We start from the raw sequence: 14437 nt of genomic DNA on the forward strand, positions 1-14437 counted from the left end.
CTTCCTCCATCACCAATGGAAATGGGATAGTTTCAGACATTTCCTTGACAAATCTGGCAAAGGAGAGGTCTTCAGGAGGAGATCGACGCCTTTCTTCCGGGGTGAAGACTCTGAGAGCAATTCCTCGGATGAGAAATGGTCAGAGGATGCATCCTCACATGGATCATAGGGAGCTTCTTAAGAACAAGAGAACATCACCTACTGGTAACTCTGAGGGAGGAAGGATACCAGAGCCCAGAGGGCAAGAAGGTATCGATGGATATCAAGGTGGCATCGATGGATGCGGCACCAGCATCAAAGGAGTCGGTGATGGCCTCGAGGGCACTGAAGCGGATGAGGTATGCTTAGGCACCGACAGCCCCGATGGCCCTGGACAGGACTCTGGCATCAGTGGATCCCATGCCGGGATCGGGCTGGAAGTCACTTCTTCTTCCTCTGAGGAACCCAGTATGGGAATCGGGAGCTGTCCGATGGCAAGGGTTGAGTCGGCAGGGCACCAATGAGGGTGTCCAGGCGCTCGAGGAGCGGTGCAAACATCGAGGGCGCCGGTTCCAGCGTCAGAATGGGGGCCAGGTCCGGTGGCAACTTAAAGTCCTGGAGGGCATTGAGCACTGCCTCTTGGACCAGTTTGTCCAATTCCTCCCTGAAGGCTGGCATTGATAGCACTGCACCTGGGGTAGGAGGCTGGCTAGGTGTTACTGGACGCTCCACAGTGATCTGTGGAGGCTCAGTACCTGGCACCGATATCGGTGAGGAATGCCTAGGGGTCCCGGGTCCAGAGGAGTATGGGGGCTCCTCTCCCCGGGCGCTCTTCGCAGGCGGCTTGGTAGGAATCGATGCCGCTGTGGTATTGGTGCCAGTGACTATGTTTCCCTCGGTGCTCGGACCGGCCCTTCTCCGGCACCGAGGACGATGACGCTGATGCCTTCAAGGGTGTCGTGACAGACAGTCACCCGCTCGGCGATGTTCCTGGAGAGGCATCTCCGAGGTCGATAGACCCTCTCCGGTTGGAGCCACTTGAGCTGGAGTCGATGGAGCAGAGCGTTTTGACGCAAACAAATGCTCCATCTTGTCCAGTCGAGCGCGCCAGCCTTTGGAGGTCATTTGTGCGCAACTGGGGCAATGATGGACGTCATGCGAGGGGACTAAGCACAAAACGCAAACATTATGTGGGTCCATAATAGACATGGTCCTTGGACACTCAGGGCATTTCCTAAACTGGGTCGCCATGCTGAAAAATGGCGGGTGTGCGGTCGGTGACTGTTGGGCACTGAGGTGGTAAGCCGCCGGGAACCGTCCACAAAGTACGGGAAAAACACTTACCAAGCGTTGGCGGGAAAGGAGCGCAATGAGGGACCCCGGTGAGGGATTTTTTAAGAAGTTAAAACTTCAAATATTTCCGTGAGGAATGTTGTGAGAAATTTCTCAGAGCTCCTAAACCGCGAGGCAACTGCTGCGCGGAAAAAGAGACTGAAGGGGGAACCCTGGTGGCCACAGGGTTAGTGGCTTGCTGGGCATGCTCAGTGTGCCAGTCAAAGTTCTAGAAACTTTGACAAAAGTATTCTATGACAGGGCTTCATCTGATGTCACCCATATGTGAGGACTGTCATCCTGCTTGTCCTGGGAGAAATCTTTGACAAAATCCATGGCTATAAAAGTCCAATGTTATCGAGAACTGGCAATGGCTGTAACAGCTTCAGGGACAGGCATGCAATGGTTTATTAGCTGCATGGGTAGTGCAGGACACGACATAATGCTGAACATCCTGAGAGACTTGGGGCCACCAGTACTGGCGAGTAATTCCAGCGTTTTCTCGACTCCTAGGTGACCGGCTAGACAGGAGTCATGCACCCACTGAAGAACTTCCTCTTTATGTTACTTGGGGATGTGTTTTGCCAGAAGTACAGGGATCGCAGCTGCTGTCCAGATCCAAACCGGGTTGATAATGTGACAAGGTGGTTCCTGAATATCAGACACCTCAACGGAATGGGAGAGAGCATCCGCATTACTGTTCTTTCTCTGCTAGCTGAAACTTAAGTTCAAAGTCAAACCAATTAAAGAACAGGGACCATTAGGCCTGCCTGGGATTTAAGCGTTGAATCTACTGGAGGTATTGAAGGTTTTTGTGATCCATGTATATGAGGACAGGTGCAAGGCTCTTTCTAACAGATGATGTCATTCTTATAGGGCAAGTTTTATGGCAAGGATCTTCCTATCACCAATAGTGTTGTTCCTCTCTGTTGGTGAGAACTTCTCTGAAAAAAAGAAGCAGGGTATAAGAATCTCAATGTTATTATGCTGGGAGAAAATAGCCCCTACTCCAATGGTGGAAGCTTCTATCTCCAGGATAAATGGTTTTCACGGATCCGGGTGCTAAACCAGGGTGCTTCAAGAAAGGCTGTCTTGAGCTGTTCGAAGGCCTGAATCGCCAATCCTGGCGAATTCTTGGTATCTTTTACTTCTTTGTAAGAGAAGTGAGAAGTACCATCAGAGTGGAGTAATTGCATATGTATTGTCTGTAGTAATTTGTGAAGCCCAAGAATCTTTGTATGCCTTAATCTTCTCTGGACCCATGCATAGACCATGTGGTGAAATGATATAACTTAAGAAGGGCAATTCCTCTTGCTCAAACATGCAATTCTCTAATTTAGCATAATGATGGTTTTCTTGGAGCCTTTGCAGTACTATTCTTATGTGCGTCCGATGCTGGAGAAGAGACTGGGAGAAAAAAAGGATGTTGTCTAAACAGACGAGTACGCTGGACTAGAGGAAGTCCCAGAAGATCTCGTTGACCATGTGCTGGAATACTGCAGGGACGTTTCACAAACCAAAAGGCATTACCAAATATTCTTAGTGGTCATCTCGAGTATTAAAAACTGTTATCTATTTATCATCAGCATGAATGCAGATGAGATTTTAGGCACTTCTAAGATCTAGTTTTGTAAGGATCTTCACTCATTGTAGACAGTCAAAGAGCTTGGATATAAGAGGCAATGGGTACTTGTTTTTGCATGTGATAGCCTTCAATCCCTGATAATCTATACAGGGGCGAAGAGACCCATCTTTCTTTTTGACAATGGCTAAATGAATCCTCACTCCAGATTTTCCTTGATATAAGCCGACATAGCTTCAGTTCCAGCATGAATAAGGGATAGACGTGACCTCTAGGAAGTGTTTTGCCAGGTATAAACTCAATGGCGCAGTTCTACATTATATGGGAAGGCAGCTTCTCCACTTGTTCTTCTGCTACAAACATCGGCATAGGTGGGATATTGTGGGGGCAATCTGGTTAATTCTGGCACAGGTGTATGGGCGACAGATATGGATGGAGAAACCATAGTGAGGCACTCTAGATGACACCCTTGGGGCCCTGAGCGAGAGATCTCAATATCTTGCCAAACTATGGAGGGATTATGTTTGACCAACCATGGCAGGCCCAGGATAAACAAATTCACCATCTTGAGGAGGACGAAGAAGGCAAGTTATTCCTGGTGCAAGCTCCGACTTGGAGAGTCAGAAGAGCCATCATCAGGGTTAGGAGGCCAGGGAGAGGCTTTCTGTAAACAGAGGAAACCCTCATCAGAGACACCAATGAGTTCAAAAGAAGACTGTGCCACCGTACCAAAGTCTAATCTATGAAGTTCCCAGTGGGCTCGAGTCCAGGAAGGACCCAAAGGGGACAGGAATGATCTTTTGAAGAGAGATGGAAGTATGGCCTAAGGTTGCCTCCCCTAGGCTTGGGAGTTTCCCAACTTCTCAGGGCATCGTGTTGCAAAGTGCCAGTGGCCAGCAAAATACAGTCAGAGGTTAAATTACCACTACCTCTGTTTTACCTTTTCGGTCAATCTGGCTCTCCCAAGCTACATGGGCATTTCGGTAGAGGATGTGGAAATAGCCTCTTTAGCAGGGATCACTAGTAGATGCCGAAACCAAAGTGCTAACTTTGGCTGTCTCGGGAGGCATCCCTCTCTCTGGTCTATTTTTAGAATCAGATATCGGTCCATATGGTGAGGGCATATAAGGTCTTCCAAGCCAGTTGATCAATTCATTCTTAATTCTCTTGGTGAGACCTTGCCAAAAGATGGTGACTAATCTCTTATCATTCCAAAGTAATTCGGAGGTCAACGTCTGAAAGTGGATGGCTTAGTCCTCCACTGTCGTAAAGCCTTGCTTTAGGCATAACAATTCAGTGGTAGCCGAAGAAGCACGTTGGTACTTTACCTGCATATCTTCTCAGGCCAATTCTATTATTGCCTGAGTTGAGAGAAGGTCCACTGAGCTCATGGCCTCAGCAATCTGTCACGGAGTGTGAGCCCTTGGCTGCGGCATGGTTGACGTAGCCAGGCAGGTGCACTCACTAGACCCATGCCATAAGTGGACATGCTCGGACTGGAACGAGGGTCTGGGCTTCACCTATACCAGTCCTGCTTCTCGTGGGTTGAGCCCTTGGGTTTTGGGAGCCAGCAGGACTTAGGCAAGGGTTCAGTAGGGGGTGGTCAGGCAGAGTCTGGCAGGAGGCCAACATCATGGCAGACTGCAATCAAGCAGTGTTGGGATCAGGGCAGGTGGAGATCAGGCAGCATCAACATCCAGGCAGAAGTCAGGGCAGGTAGAGAACAAGCGTGGTCTGGATCCAAAGCCAAGGTCAAAACTGGGAGTCAGTCAGAAGGAGGGCACAAGGAGACAGGAACCAGAACAGACAAGACACATACGAAACCAGACAGACAAGGACAGGACCAAGGAGGCGGAGGACAAGGCAAGGGACAGGACTGGATGGACAAGTAGCAAGGCTATCAGCAAGGCCAGAGACAGGGAGTAGGACGTTAGGCAAGGCAGACAGGTGAAGAGCAAGAGCACATGTAAGACAAGAGGCAAGGACTGGAGAAGCAACGCACACTGCTAGCAACTAGGCACAGCAGTCGATTTGTTGCTGAGGCACTGGTGAAAAGCGAGGATGGCTTTTAAATGTCTTACTGTGCTGATGTCATCAGTTGACACTAAGCTGGTGTTATTCAACAAATTTCTATACCGTCTATCAACTTTCCTAGGTAGTTTACAAAATGCATCAATAAAAAATCAAATTTAACATATAATAAATATAAATAAAAACAAAAGTAATAAAGCCATAAATATATAAGCACAAAAATATAAAAACAAAACATAAAACAGATATAAAGCAGCATATAAAACTTAAACATTATAAATGCAATCAGCACCAAGCACATTGCCCTCTGCTTTAGTAAAAAACATTCCCATGCCTCATAAAACTCATTGTTCTAAGAAAATGTTTGCTGAAATATATTTGCTTTTGTCAATTTGTAAAATTTTAAAAGATTACTCTCACCTTTAATTTCTTTTGCCAGAAAGTTACAAAGGAATTCTCGGCCTCAGGGTCTTTATCAGATGCAGCATGGCTCTCAGAGGGCAGGAAGACATTGTGACAGTGTATATGTCAGTTCAATGGCCAGGGGTGAGTAGATTGGTTACAGAGGCATCCTGTGACTGGCCCACTATTACAAATGCTCTGAATGCTGGAGCACTGATGCTCTGCAGTGCACCATCCAGGATCTGCTGGATCTCCCTATCCAGATCCTTCCTCAAGGATTGCTGATTCCAACACAGGTTGGGAGGCAGGAGGGGAGGCCATGTCTTTCTGGGTAACTAGAGGTGTATCAGTGGTAGACAACTGGACCTCTGGAGTTTGTCGCTATTCCTGGGAATGCATCAAGCATGAGCTTTCCTCTCCATAGAAATGCTCCGGGGGTTCACGGCCTCAGCCAGAACATTCCCACACCCGGTATCAATGGAGACCAATGCTTATGCTTCTTGGTCTTCGCTAGAGGCTTGACATTAAAGCTCCTTGATGCCAGATCCAAAGAAGCTTGTCCTTCTTCAGGTGGGAAGAGATAGAGGATGGTCTGTCTTTCTGGTGCTCAATGCTCTGTCAATGACAATGCACCATAAGTATCCAATGCAACTTCCAGGTCCTTTGATGTCAATGCCTCCAGGACGGTTCTGATGGACCATTCCTTAGGGTACCTGAAATGTTTTTCCATGACATCAAACTGGAACCCGTGCTCCCTAGGAGTCATGGCTGTGCAAAAATATCACTTCTGGATATTGTGACTAGCCCCCAGGCACAGGACACATCTATCATGGGGATCCATGATAGACATGACCCTGTCACACAGGGGAGATCACTTAAAGCTATTGGTCAGCTTATCCATAAGGGGAACGGAATGAAAAACCAATGCAGTAAAATCAAAGGACTTAATGACCAGTCAATAACCAACATGCTGCAGTGCACTGAGAGGGTACCAAAAAACAAAAGGAAACTTAAGAACTAACAGAAAAACCTACCTAGGATATCTAAAAGGGGAGAATTAGAGTGCAGAGCCCCCAATGAAGCAATTCTTGCTGGACAGAGAACAACAAAAAAAATCCTGTAGAAGCAAGAAAGTGAAGATCTGCTATTGGTGGACTCTGGAAAAGATGAGACTGAAGGAGCCCCTGTATGGACCTGTGGCAGTATGGCTTGCTCGAAGTTCTAGAAACTTCAAGATAAAAGTTCTATGCTGGGTTTTATCTGATGATGTCACCCACTTTTGAGGACTGCCATCCTGCATGTCCTTGGAGAACAGTCCATAAACAATTATTAGCCAGATAGACTCTGGAAAGCTACTGCTTATCTCTGGGAGTAACAAATAATAGACCGACTCTTTGGGATATGCCGGGTACTTCCTACTGACCCGGACTGATCACTGTTGGAGACAGGATGCTGGAGTAGGTGGACATTTGACCTAACATGGCATATTGTATGTTTTTATAAAAAGCAAGTTTTTTTCCCTGGGCTCTACATATACTTAGCCTATTGGTGTTAGACAGGAAGCTGTCACAGCCTCCCTTTGCATCTTTCACAGGACCTTCCTCCTACCACCACGCTCTTCTTTCATTCCTGCAGAATCTAATAGCAGACTCATGTAGCTTTAGTCCCATATGGATTTTCTTGCAGATGTTGTAATTTCCTACTGTGATCATTTTTCTTTCTTCCTCATCTCAACTCACCTGGCTCTTGCTCTTCCTTGGGCATCCAAGTCTACTGTTGGCACTCCCAGGCGGACAAACCTGGTAAACAGAGATTGCTCCATGTTGGAGTATTTTTGAAAGGCCATGTTCTTGATGACAGGTGGAAGCTGATGATGGTCACCAATCATAATCCAGCGCTTCAGGCGGCTAAAGCCATCTTCTGGATTCTATAAAACAAACACCAATTACTGCTACTGTGTGGTCTCCTGGCTAGTGCAGGATTACAACTCGGAAGTCTTGCTCACTAACACTAACTAGCAGGCTGATACAGTAAAGGTCGCGGGAGAGCGCTCACTCTCCTGTGCGCATGATTCAGTATTCAAATGAAGGCCCGCGGTAAAAAGGAGCACTAGGGACACTAGCGCGTCCCTAGCGCCTCTTTTTTGACAGGAGTGACGGCTGTCAGCGAGTTTGACAGCCGAAGCTCAATTTTGCTGGCATCGGTTCTCAAACCCGCTGACAGCCACGGGTTCGAAAACCAGACGCCTGCAAAATTGAGCGTCCGGTTTTCAACCCGCGAGCCGTGGGCTGATTTTAAATTTTTTTTTTTTTTTTACTTTTGGGACCTCCGACTTAATATCGCCATGATATTAAGTCAGAGGGTGTACAGAAAAGCAATTTTTACTGCTTTTCTGTACACTTTCCTGGTGCCGGCAGAAATTAACGCCTACCTTTGGGTAGGCGCTAATTTCTGAAAGTAAAATGTGCGGCTTGGGTGCACATTTTACTTACTGAATCGCGCGGGAATAACTAATAGGGCAATCAACATGCATTTGCATGTTGCGGGCGCTATTAGTTTCGGGGGGGTTGGCTGCGCATTTTCGATGCGCTATTACCCTTTACTGAATAAGGAGTAAAGCTAGCGCGTCGAAAACGTGCGTCCAAACGTGGGTTAACAGTGCGCTCCACCGGCAGTCCTTCAGCTAATTGAACAGTTGAATTGTGTGAAATGAATTTATTTATTTAAATACTTTCCATTCTGCTGATCAACAAATCTCAGCGGATTATATCACAACACACATAGTCGACATACAGAGTTGCAAGACATGGGCAATCAAAGACATAAAAACAAACAGGCCGATGCAATATCATGTGCTGAGCCTAGCTCACAGGTTAACGAGCACTTGGATGCACGTTTTGGATGTGCGTCCTAACTCCCAATGCAATAAGGGGATCAGTGTGTCCAAAATGCGCGACCATACTCGCGCATAGCTAATAGCACTCATCAAATGTAAATTCCATGTAGATGAGGCTATTAACTATTACCCCGCGATGCAAAAAATCCCCATGCACCCAAGGCTCCCAGAGTAGGCGTAAAGTCTTCCCATGGATGAAGGGCTCAACTTAAAAATAAAACAACTGCTTTTCTGTGGTTCCTCCTATTTAGTACTGTCGCGATTCTAAGTAGGAAGAACCATAGAAAGCAGCACTATGCAAAAAAAAAAGTCTTGATGTAAAAAAAACACATTTCAGTGCACACAATATATACCCACAATGTACAAGGTCAGGGCTGTGTATATTGTGTGTGCATATTGTGCCAGTAAATTAGCTGCTGTGGGATAAAACCAGACGCTCATAAATTGAGCCTCCATTTTGGTAATCTGCACATACAGGTCATTTAATATTAATGTATTCACTACTTCACTTACTGCCAATTGGTCCATTCACTGTCACATGTCAGTGAAAGTACCAATCCCCTTTCAGAAGGCTGTCCTGAAAGGAGATTGGTCCTTTCACGGACACATGTCAGTGAAAAGGAACAATCGGGAACAGCCCTGCTGGGGGGGTGGTGATGGAGCTTTGGCCAGACCGTTGTGGACACATAGCCACTTCTCCTGTGTGCGGGATGCAGAGTGCTAGGGATGCACAAATTATCCATTGTGCATCCCTTTTAGCAAGGCAGCTCATTTGCGTATTGCATCGAGCGCCCAGGAGAAGTGGATGTGCACGCATTCAAAAAACTTGCGTCCACTTTGGATGCACCTTTGTTATGCGCATAGGGGCGGATTTTAAAAGATTAACGCACGTAACCGCTCCAGCGCGCCGAGCCTATTTTGCATAGGCCCGGCGACGTGCGCAAAGCCCTGGGACGTGCGTATGTCCCAGGGCTTTGTGAAAGGGGCGGGACCGAGGCCTTCGGCACAGTGGCCGTGCCGGGGGATCTTGCGCCGGCCGAGGCAGATGTAACTTACAAAATAAAGGTAGGGGGGGGATTTAGGTAGGGCTGGGGGGTGGGTTAGCTAGGGGAAGCGAGGGGAAGGTTGGGGGTGGCTGAAGGAAAGTTCCCTCCGAGGATTTCGGAGCGGCCTCGGAGGGAACGGGGAAAGCCATCGGGGCTCCCCTAGGGCTTGTCACACGCAAGGTGCACTAGTGTGCACCCCTTGTGCGCGCCAACCCTAGATTTTATAACATGCGCATGGCATGCACAAATGTACCCCACACGCGTATGTTTTAAAACCTGGCCCAGAATATTGCATCGGCCGGTGTATGCACTAAATAAAACAGAGCAAACATCACATATCAAAATCAAGCAAAGACAATAAAAATAACTTTTAAACTTCTCCCAAACCAATAACTTGTATAAGCTCTATAGATCCAGGATGGATCTTGAGAATTAAGAAGTACTGAGAGTAGAACCATGTACCACACTCGAGGAGGAATAGCTCTATGGCTTTCTGCTGTAGAAGGGATTTATCTCCAGCTATAGCTAAGCCAATTGTGTGGGGCTGGATTGGGAGCTTGACGTCTGCTGGTTCAGAGGAGGGCATTAGAAGTGCAATCAGTAGCCATAGTTCACAATTCTCAGGATCCACATGCCCTTTGTGATGCGGTCCCATTCTGGCAAGAAGGACTAGATCCTTCCCCACCAGAGGAGATGGGTGTCGGGGGTCTCAGCAACTCATCCCAGGTTGGGCTGTAGCAATTGTTATGTCTTAGGTAGTTAGCTTTCCCCTCTGCTGACTTCTAGCATTGCACTGAGGCTTCACAGCTTTACCCACTGCTGCCCTTCCCCAGTTCCTCTATGTTCCAGACACGGAACTGAATCATCCATGGGGACATTCTGCTGCAGCTACAACAGTTTGAGCCATCACAGTCCAGGCCAAGACAGTGAAAGCAGAAGGTGAGGGTGCCCTTGATGGACATACAGTGCCCACATATACAGGCCTTGAATCTACTAATGGAGGCCCTCTTTTTGAAAGGTAGGACTTAGAAGTCCTTTCTAAGGTGTTGCCAATGAAGCAGCATGAAAGAACATAAGAACATGCCTTACTGGGTCAGACCACGGGTCCATCAAGCCCAGCATCATGTTTCCAACAGTGGCCAATTCAGGCCATATGAAAGAAGAATGCAAGTTCCAAAAATTAAAAATAAGCTAAAAATATGAAGAGTCAGAGGGAATCCATCTATGCGGTAGCTTGGACTAAGAAAGGCTGAGGGGCTCATGAGGAAATTCCTACATATACTCAGAAACATTTCTGAGCTCCAAGTGCTGGGTCCATGTTGGTGCCATCTTATATCATCATTCACTGTTATGGAAGATTCAATCATTCTTGTCAATGGAGAATTTCATCTCCTCTCACCCTCCAATTTCCATTCTTTCACCTTATCTATCTCAACCCCCCCCCTCACCTATCATAACTCACCCCATACCATGATTTCCCATCCTCACTCCTCCTTCCCTACCCTTCCCAAGATCCCCCACTTCTTCATACTAACTCTTCTCTTACTTCTCCAATCTTCTCTCTTTCTCAGTCCCTCTGAAATGTCACATCCCCTGCTCCTGCTGGATATTGTCCTCTTTCTCCCAGTAACACACAGCAGCATCCAGTTACCGTGAGACTCATTTATTTTGAACTCCGTTAGCAGCCGAGGATGGTGCAGGCCAAGACCTTGGAGGGGGAGAGGGGAAGAGTATGGTGGCCCAGGGGGAGAGAAAAAAATGGAAGAATGCAAAGGAACCTGTAGGGAAGCATTGGGTCACTAGAGGCAGGAACCTGAGGCACCAGAGGTGGCAGCAGAAGAATTGTTTCTTGCAATTCTGCATCAAAAGGAAAATCCTCCAGCAGGAGCCAGATTCTTCAGCAATTGTCCCAGTTGTGGCACAGCAGGTAACCTAATCTTACCCATATATGAAGCTTAGCAAAATATTCTAGCAAACACATTTTTGCCAATACTTTAATTGGTATCTTCTGCCTCCTTATGGTTCCCGGTAATGGAGAAGGTGGGGATTTCCTCTGCCAGCTAACACAGAGGGAGTTCTTCTGCCATATTTAATGTTGATCTGGGGATCTTCTGAGTAATACATCTTTCCTGCTTAGCCCCACGAGGTGGTTACAGTATTTGGGAAGCGCCAGATGACAGTAGGATAAGAAGGGAGAAGCAGTCTGAAAGAAGACATTTAACGGAAACAGATACCCCAGTGTACAAGGAGAGAGTGGGGATCAGGGTCAGTTCTCACCTGCAGCAGGAGGGGTATGAATGTTTCTATCTCCAGGATCTGAGCAGATTCTTCCATCAAGATATTATCATACTGAGGAGTCACAAGAAGGAAAACAGTTATCAGCAGAGCAACATGTAGGTAAAGATCTGACCTCCTGCAGCAAAAATGAATCATATGCACACAAGAACACAAGATTTGCCCTACTGGATCAGACCAAAGGTCAATCAAGCCCGGTATCCTGTTTCCAACTGTGGCCAATCCAGGTCACTAGTACCTGGCAGGATCCCAGTATTTCAATCCCTGGAATTCTAGAGCATTACTGCAACCTTCTTCTGGCAGAAACAAGTATCCATGCTCTTCACCACTAATATAAAAACATCTACCATTGGCTACTACAAGAGGAGAGACAAAGATGAACCACCATGAAGGAAAAAACAAGGAACTCTGTGGAGAGGGAGGTAGATAGGAATAAAGCAAGAAAGCATGAAATATGCAGGAAAAGATGGTTTGGAAAGGAGAAATATTAGATTTTAAACTTTAAATAGGGGACACAAGGGAAAATGATGCTGTTAAAATTTTTTAAAAGCATTCAGCTTCCTTGCATGATCTGAGAAAAATCAGACAATATCTTTCACAGTCCAGTTCCATGCTTATTAGCCTCACAACGCTGACAGGGAGTTTAGTTTCCTAGTGGTGGGTACTGAAAGTCTCTGAAGTACCTTCTAGTTTAAATGGATTAGTAATCTCTATGACAAACCATGTTTTCGGCCACGCCTTCAGCCTCTCTCCAGGTAAGAGGCTGCAAAAAGCCAAGTCATGAAGACACACTCAAATCTTCAGGGATTGCGTCAGCTGGGCAGCGAATCGTACCTTGAATCCTAGCTCCACCAAGTCATGCCTCTTCAGGGCTGCATGCGTGCAGGTCATTGCAATGATCTTTGCTTCCTTCACCAGAAGATACTTGGATCTGTCCAGACCACTGCGCAGCAGCTCAAAAGCTCGGAACTCCTACAGTGTCAGAAAGAACAACAAGCTGAGGAACACACTGGCACTGACCAGGCAGCAGTACACCTCCATTATATTCTGGCTAACTTTAGGACAGGTGTACGGGCCAACGAGAGTTAGCCGGATAGCATATCCGGCTAACTCAGCTTCTTCCAGTTACACCCCTGACTTATCCAGCCAAAATTTTAGCTGGATAAAAGGTTATCCAGCTAAGTGCCCAAATATTCATTTAGCCGGATAACTTCTGGGGAAAACAACATATCTCACCAATTTTGCATAAACTACACTGGCTACCAGTTAAACATAGAATCCAATATAAAATTATCATGTTAATTCATTCTTTGTTGAACAATACTGATTCCACTTGGCTATGTTCCACATTGCGTACCTATAAACCTCTGAGAGAGCTCAGATCAACGGGTAAAAACTTATTAGAAATTCCGTCAGTAAAAAATGCAGCACTGAGTGTGACAAGGAACAGAGCTTTCTCGGTTGCTGGTCCCATTTTATGGAACGCTTTTGCCAGACCCTCTAAGGTTAATAGGCAGTCGAAAGGAGTTCAAGAGGGCATTAAAAACCCATCTTTTCCAGGAAGCATTTAAGGATTTTGAACCTTCTAGTTAAACAAATTAAGGGTAAATATATTTAAACTATATAGTCTTTGCTTATTATTTATTTCTGCTCTTTTAGTTTTTAACTGTAATGGCCAAATTCCTGTTTTTGTCACCATTATTTTTATTGATTGTCTAATATATTGTATTTTTATTCGTACTTTATTTTAAGTTTTATTTTTATCAATTATTTATCTAATTTTAATTATTTCTGATTTGTTTATATTATTCTGATATTGTAAACCGCTTTGGTCAGTTAGTTTTACTGGTAAAATGGTATATAAACTTGTTTAAATAAATAAATAAATAAATGCTTCTGAAAATGGACCTCAATACCTTCTTCTTCTTCCTCTTAGTTCTAGAAGCACTAGGCTGAACATAAATCAGATCAAGATCTCTCACTTCATAGCCCAAGCACTAACCTGTGAGCTAAGGATATTTCCATAAGGTATTTTGATCTTATTCTTTATTAAGGGCCACCCCCCACCTGTATTATTTGATCATATGCATATTTCACTGAGTGCAGTACAATTGCCCTGTAATATAAAAGAAAGTTTTGGCACCAAAGCCCACCCTCATCTATGGGCATCAGTATCCTCTTGCTCTTTTCTTTTTTTGTTATTCTTTATTTTCTTTTTAGGAGATGTTGGTAATCCAATATCTGAGCCAAAATAGAAGTTCTTCTTACTATGAAAGCCACCTGTTTCTTCTTGGCAATGTTAAACGTGTATGGAAGGCAATGCAGAAAAATTAAACTTAATCAGGCCTATATTTCCTTACTGCAAGATATAACTTACTTATCCATGCTACTCTGCAGAATTTGTTACATTGTTGAATAGTTTAAAATCTAATGGTGCAGTAACCTGAATTTGGACATAACAGATTTGTATCCCTACAGCAGTTGGAAGACAAATGAATACAGAGTAACATTTTTAAAAATATTTTCAACTTTGGTATTTTCTGGAAAGAGCTGGACATAAAGCAAATATTTTTCGGATGCCTCATCAAACAGAGCTATGCCTGTACAGAAACCCAATCTTTAAGGGTCTTGTCTCTAAACAGGGCAATATCAAAAGTCATTTCCTGGGTAAAAGGGCTATTTAAAAAAATTGCCCGCCTAGCATGCGGATAAAAAAAAGCGCATTATGTTCCACAACACCTCTTTTACCCACATTTTTGTGGTGGTGCTCCCAGATTAAAGGCCAGGGGAGGTAACAATGTGCACAGTTTTTCCTTTTCAAAACCACATGTTTTTGCTGGAGAAGGTACCCATACATAAAGCAGGTGCAAATCT

The 14437-nt window shown here is 45.4% G+C and overlaps 1 protein-coding gene across 2 annotated transcripts in view; it reads right to left on the reverse strand.

Annotated features, from left to right (window-relative positions):
* AQR (aquarius intron-binding spliceosomal factor) overlaps positions 1-14437 on the reverse strand; it is a 276039-nt gene that overhangs the window by 42848 nt on the left and 218754 nt on the right. For both annotated transcript variants that reach the window (XM_029599025.1, XM_029599024.1), the window contains exons 27-29: positions 12398-12535; positions 11546-11617; positions 7066-7253 (exon numbers count right to left, since the gene is read on the reverse strand). In XM_029599025.1, coding sequence (XP_029454885.1) covers positions 7066-7253; positions 11546-11617; positions 12398-12535 — 398 coding nt within the window. The remainder of the gene's footprint in view (positions 1-7065; positions 7254-11545; positions 11618-12397; positions 12536-14437) is intronic.

This window comes from Rhinatrema bivittatum, chromosome 4, assembly GCF_901001135.1.
Source record: "Rhinatrema bivittatum chromosome 4, aRhiBiv1.1, whole genome shotgun sequence".
Classification (NCBI taxonomy): domain Eukaryota; kingdom Metazoa; phylum Chordata; class Amphibia; order Gymnophiona; family Rhinatrematidae; genus Rhinatrema; species Rhinatrema bivittatum.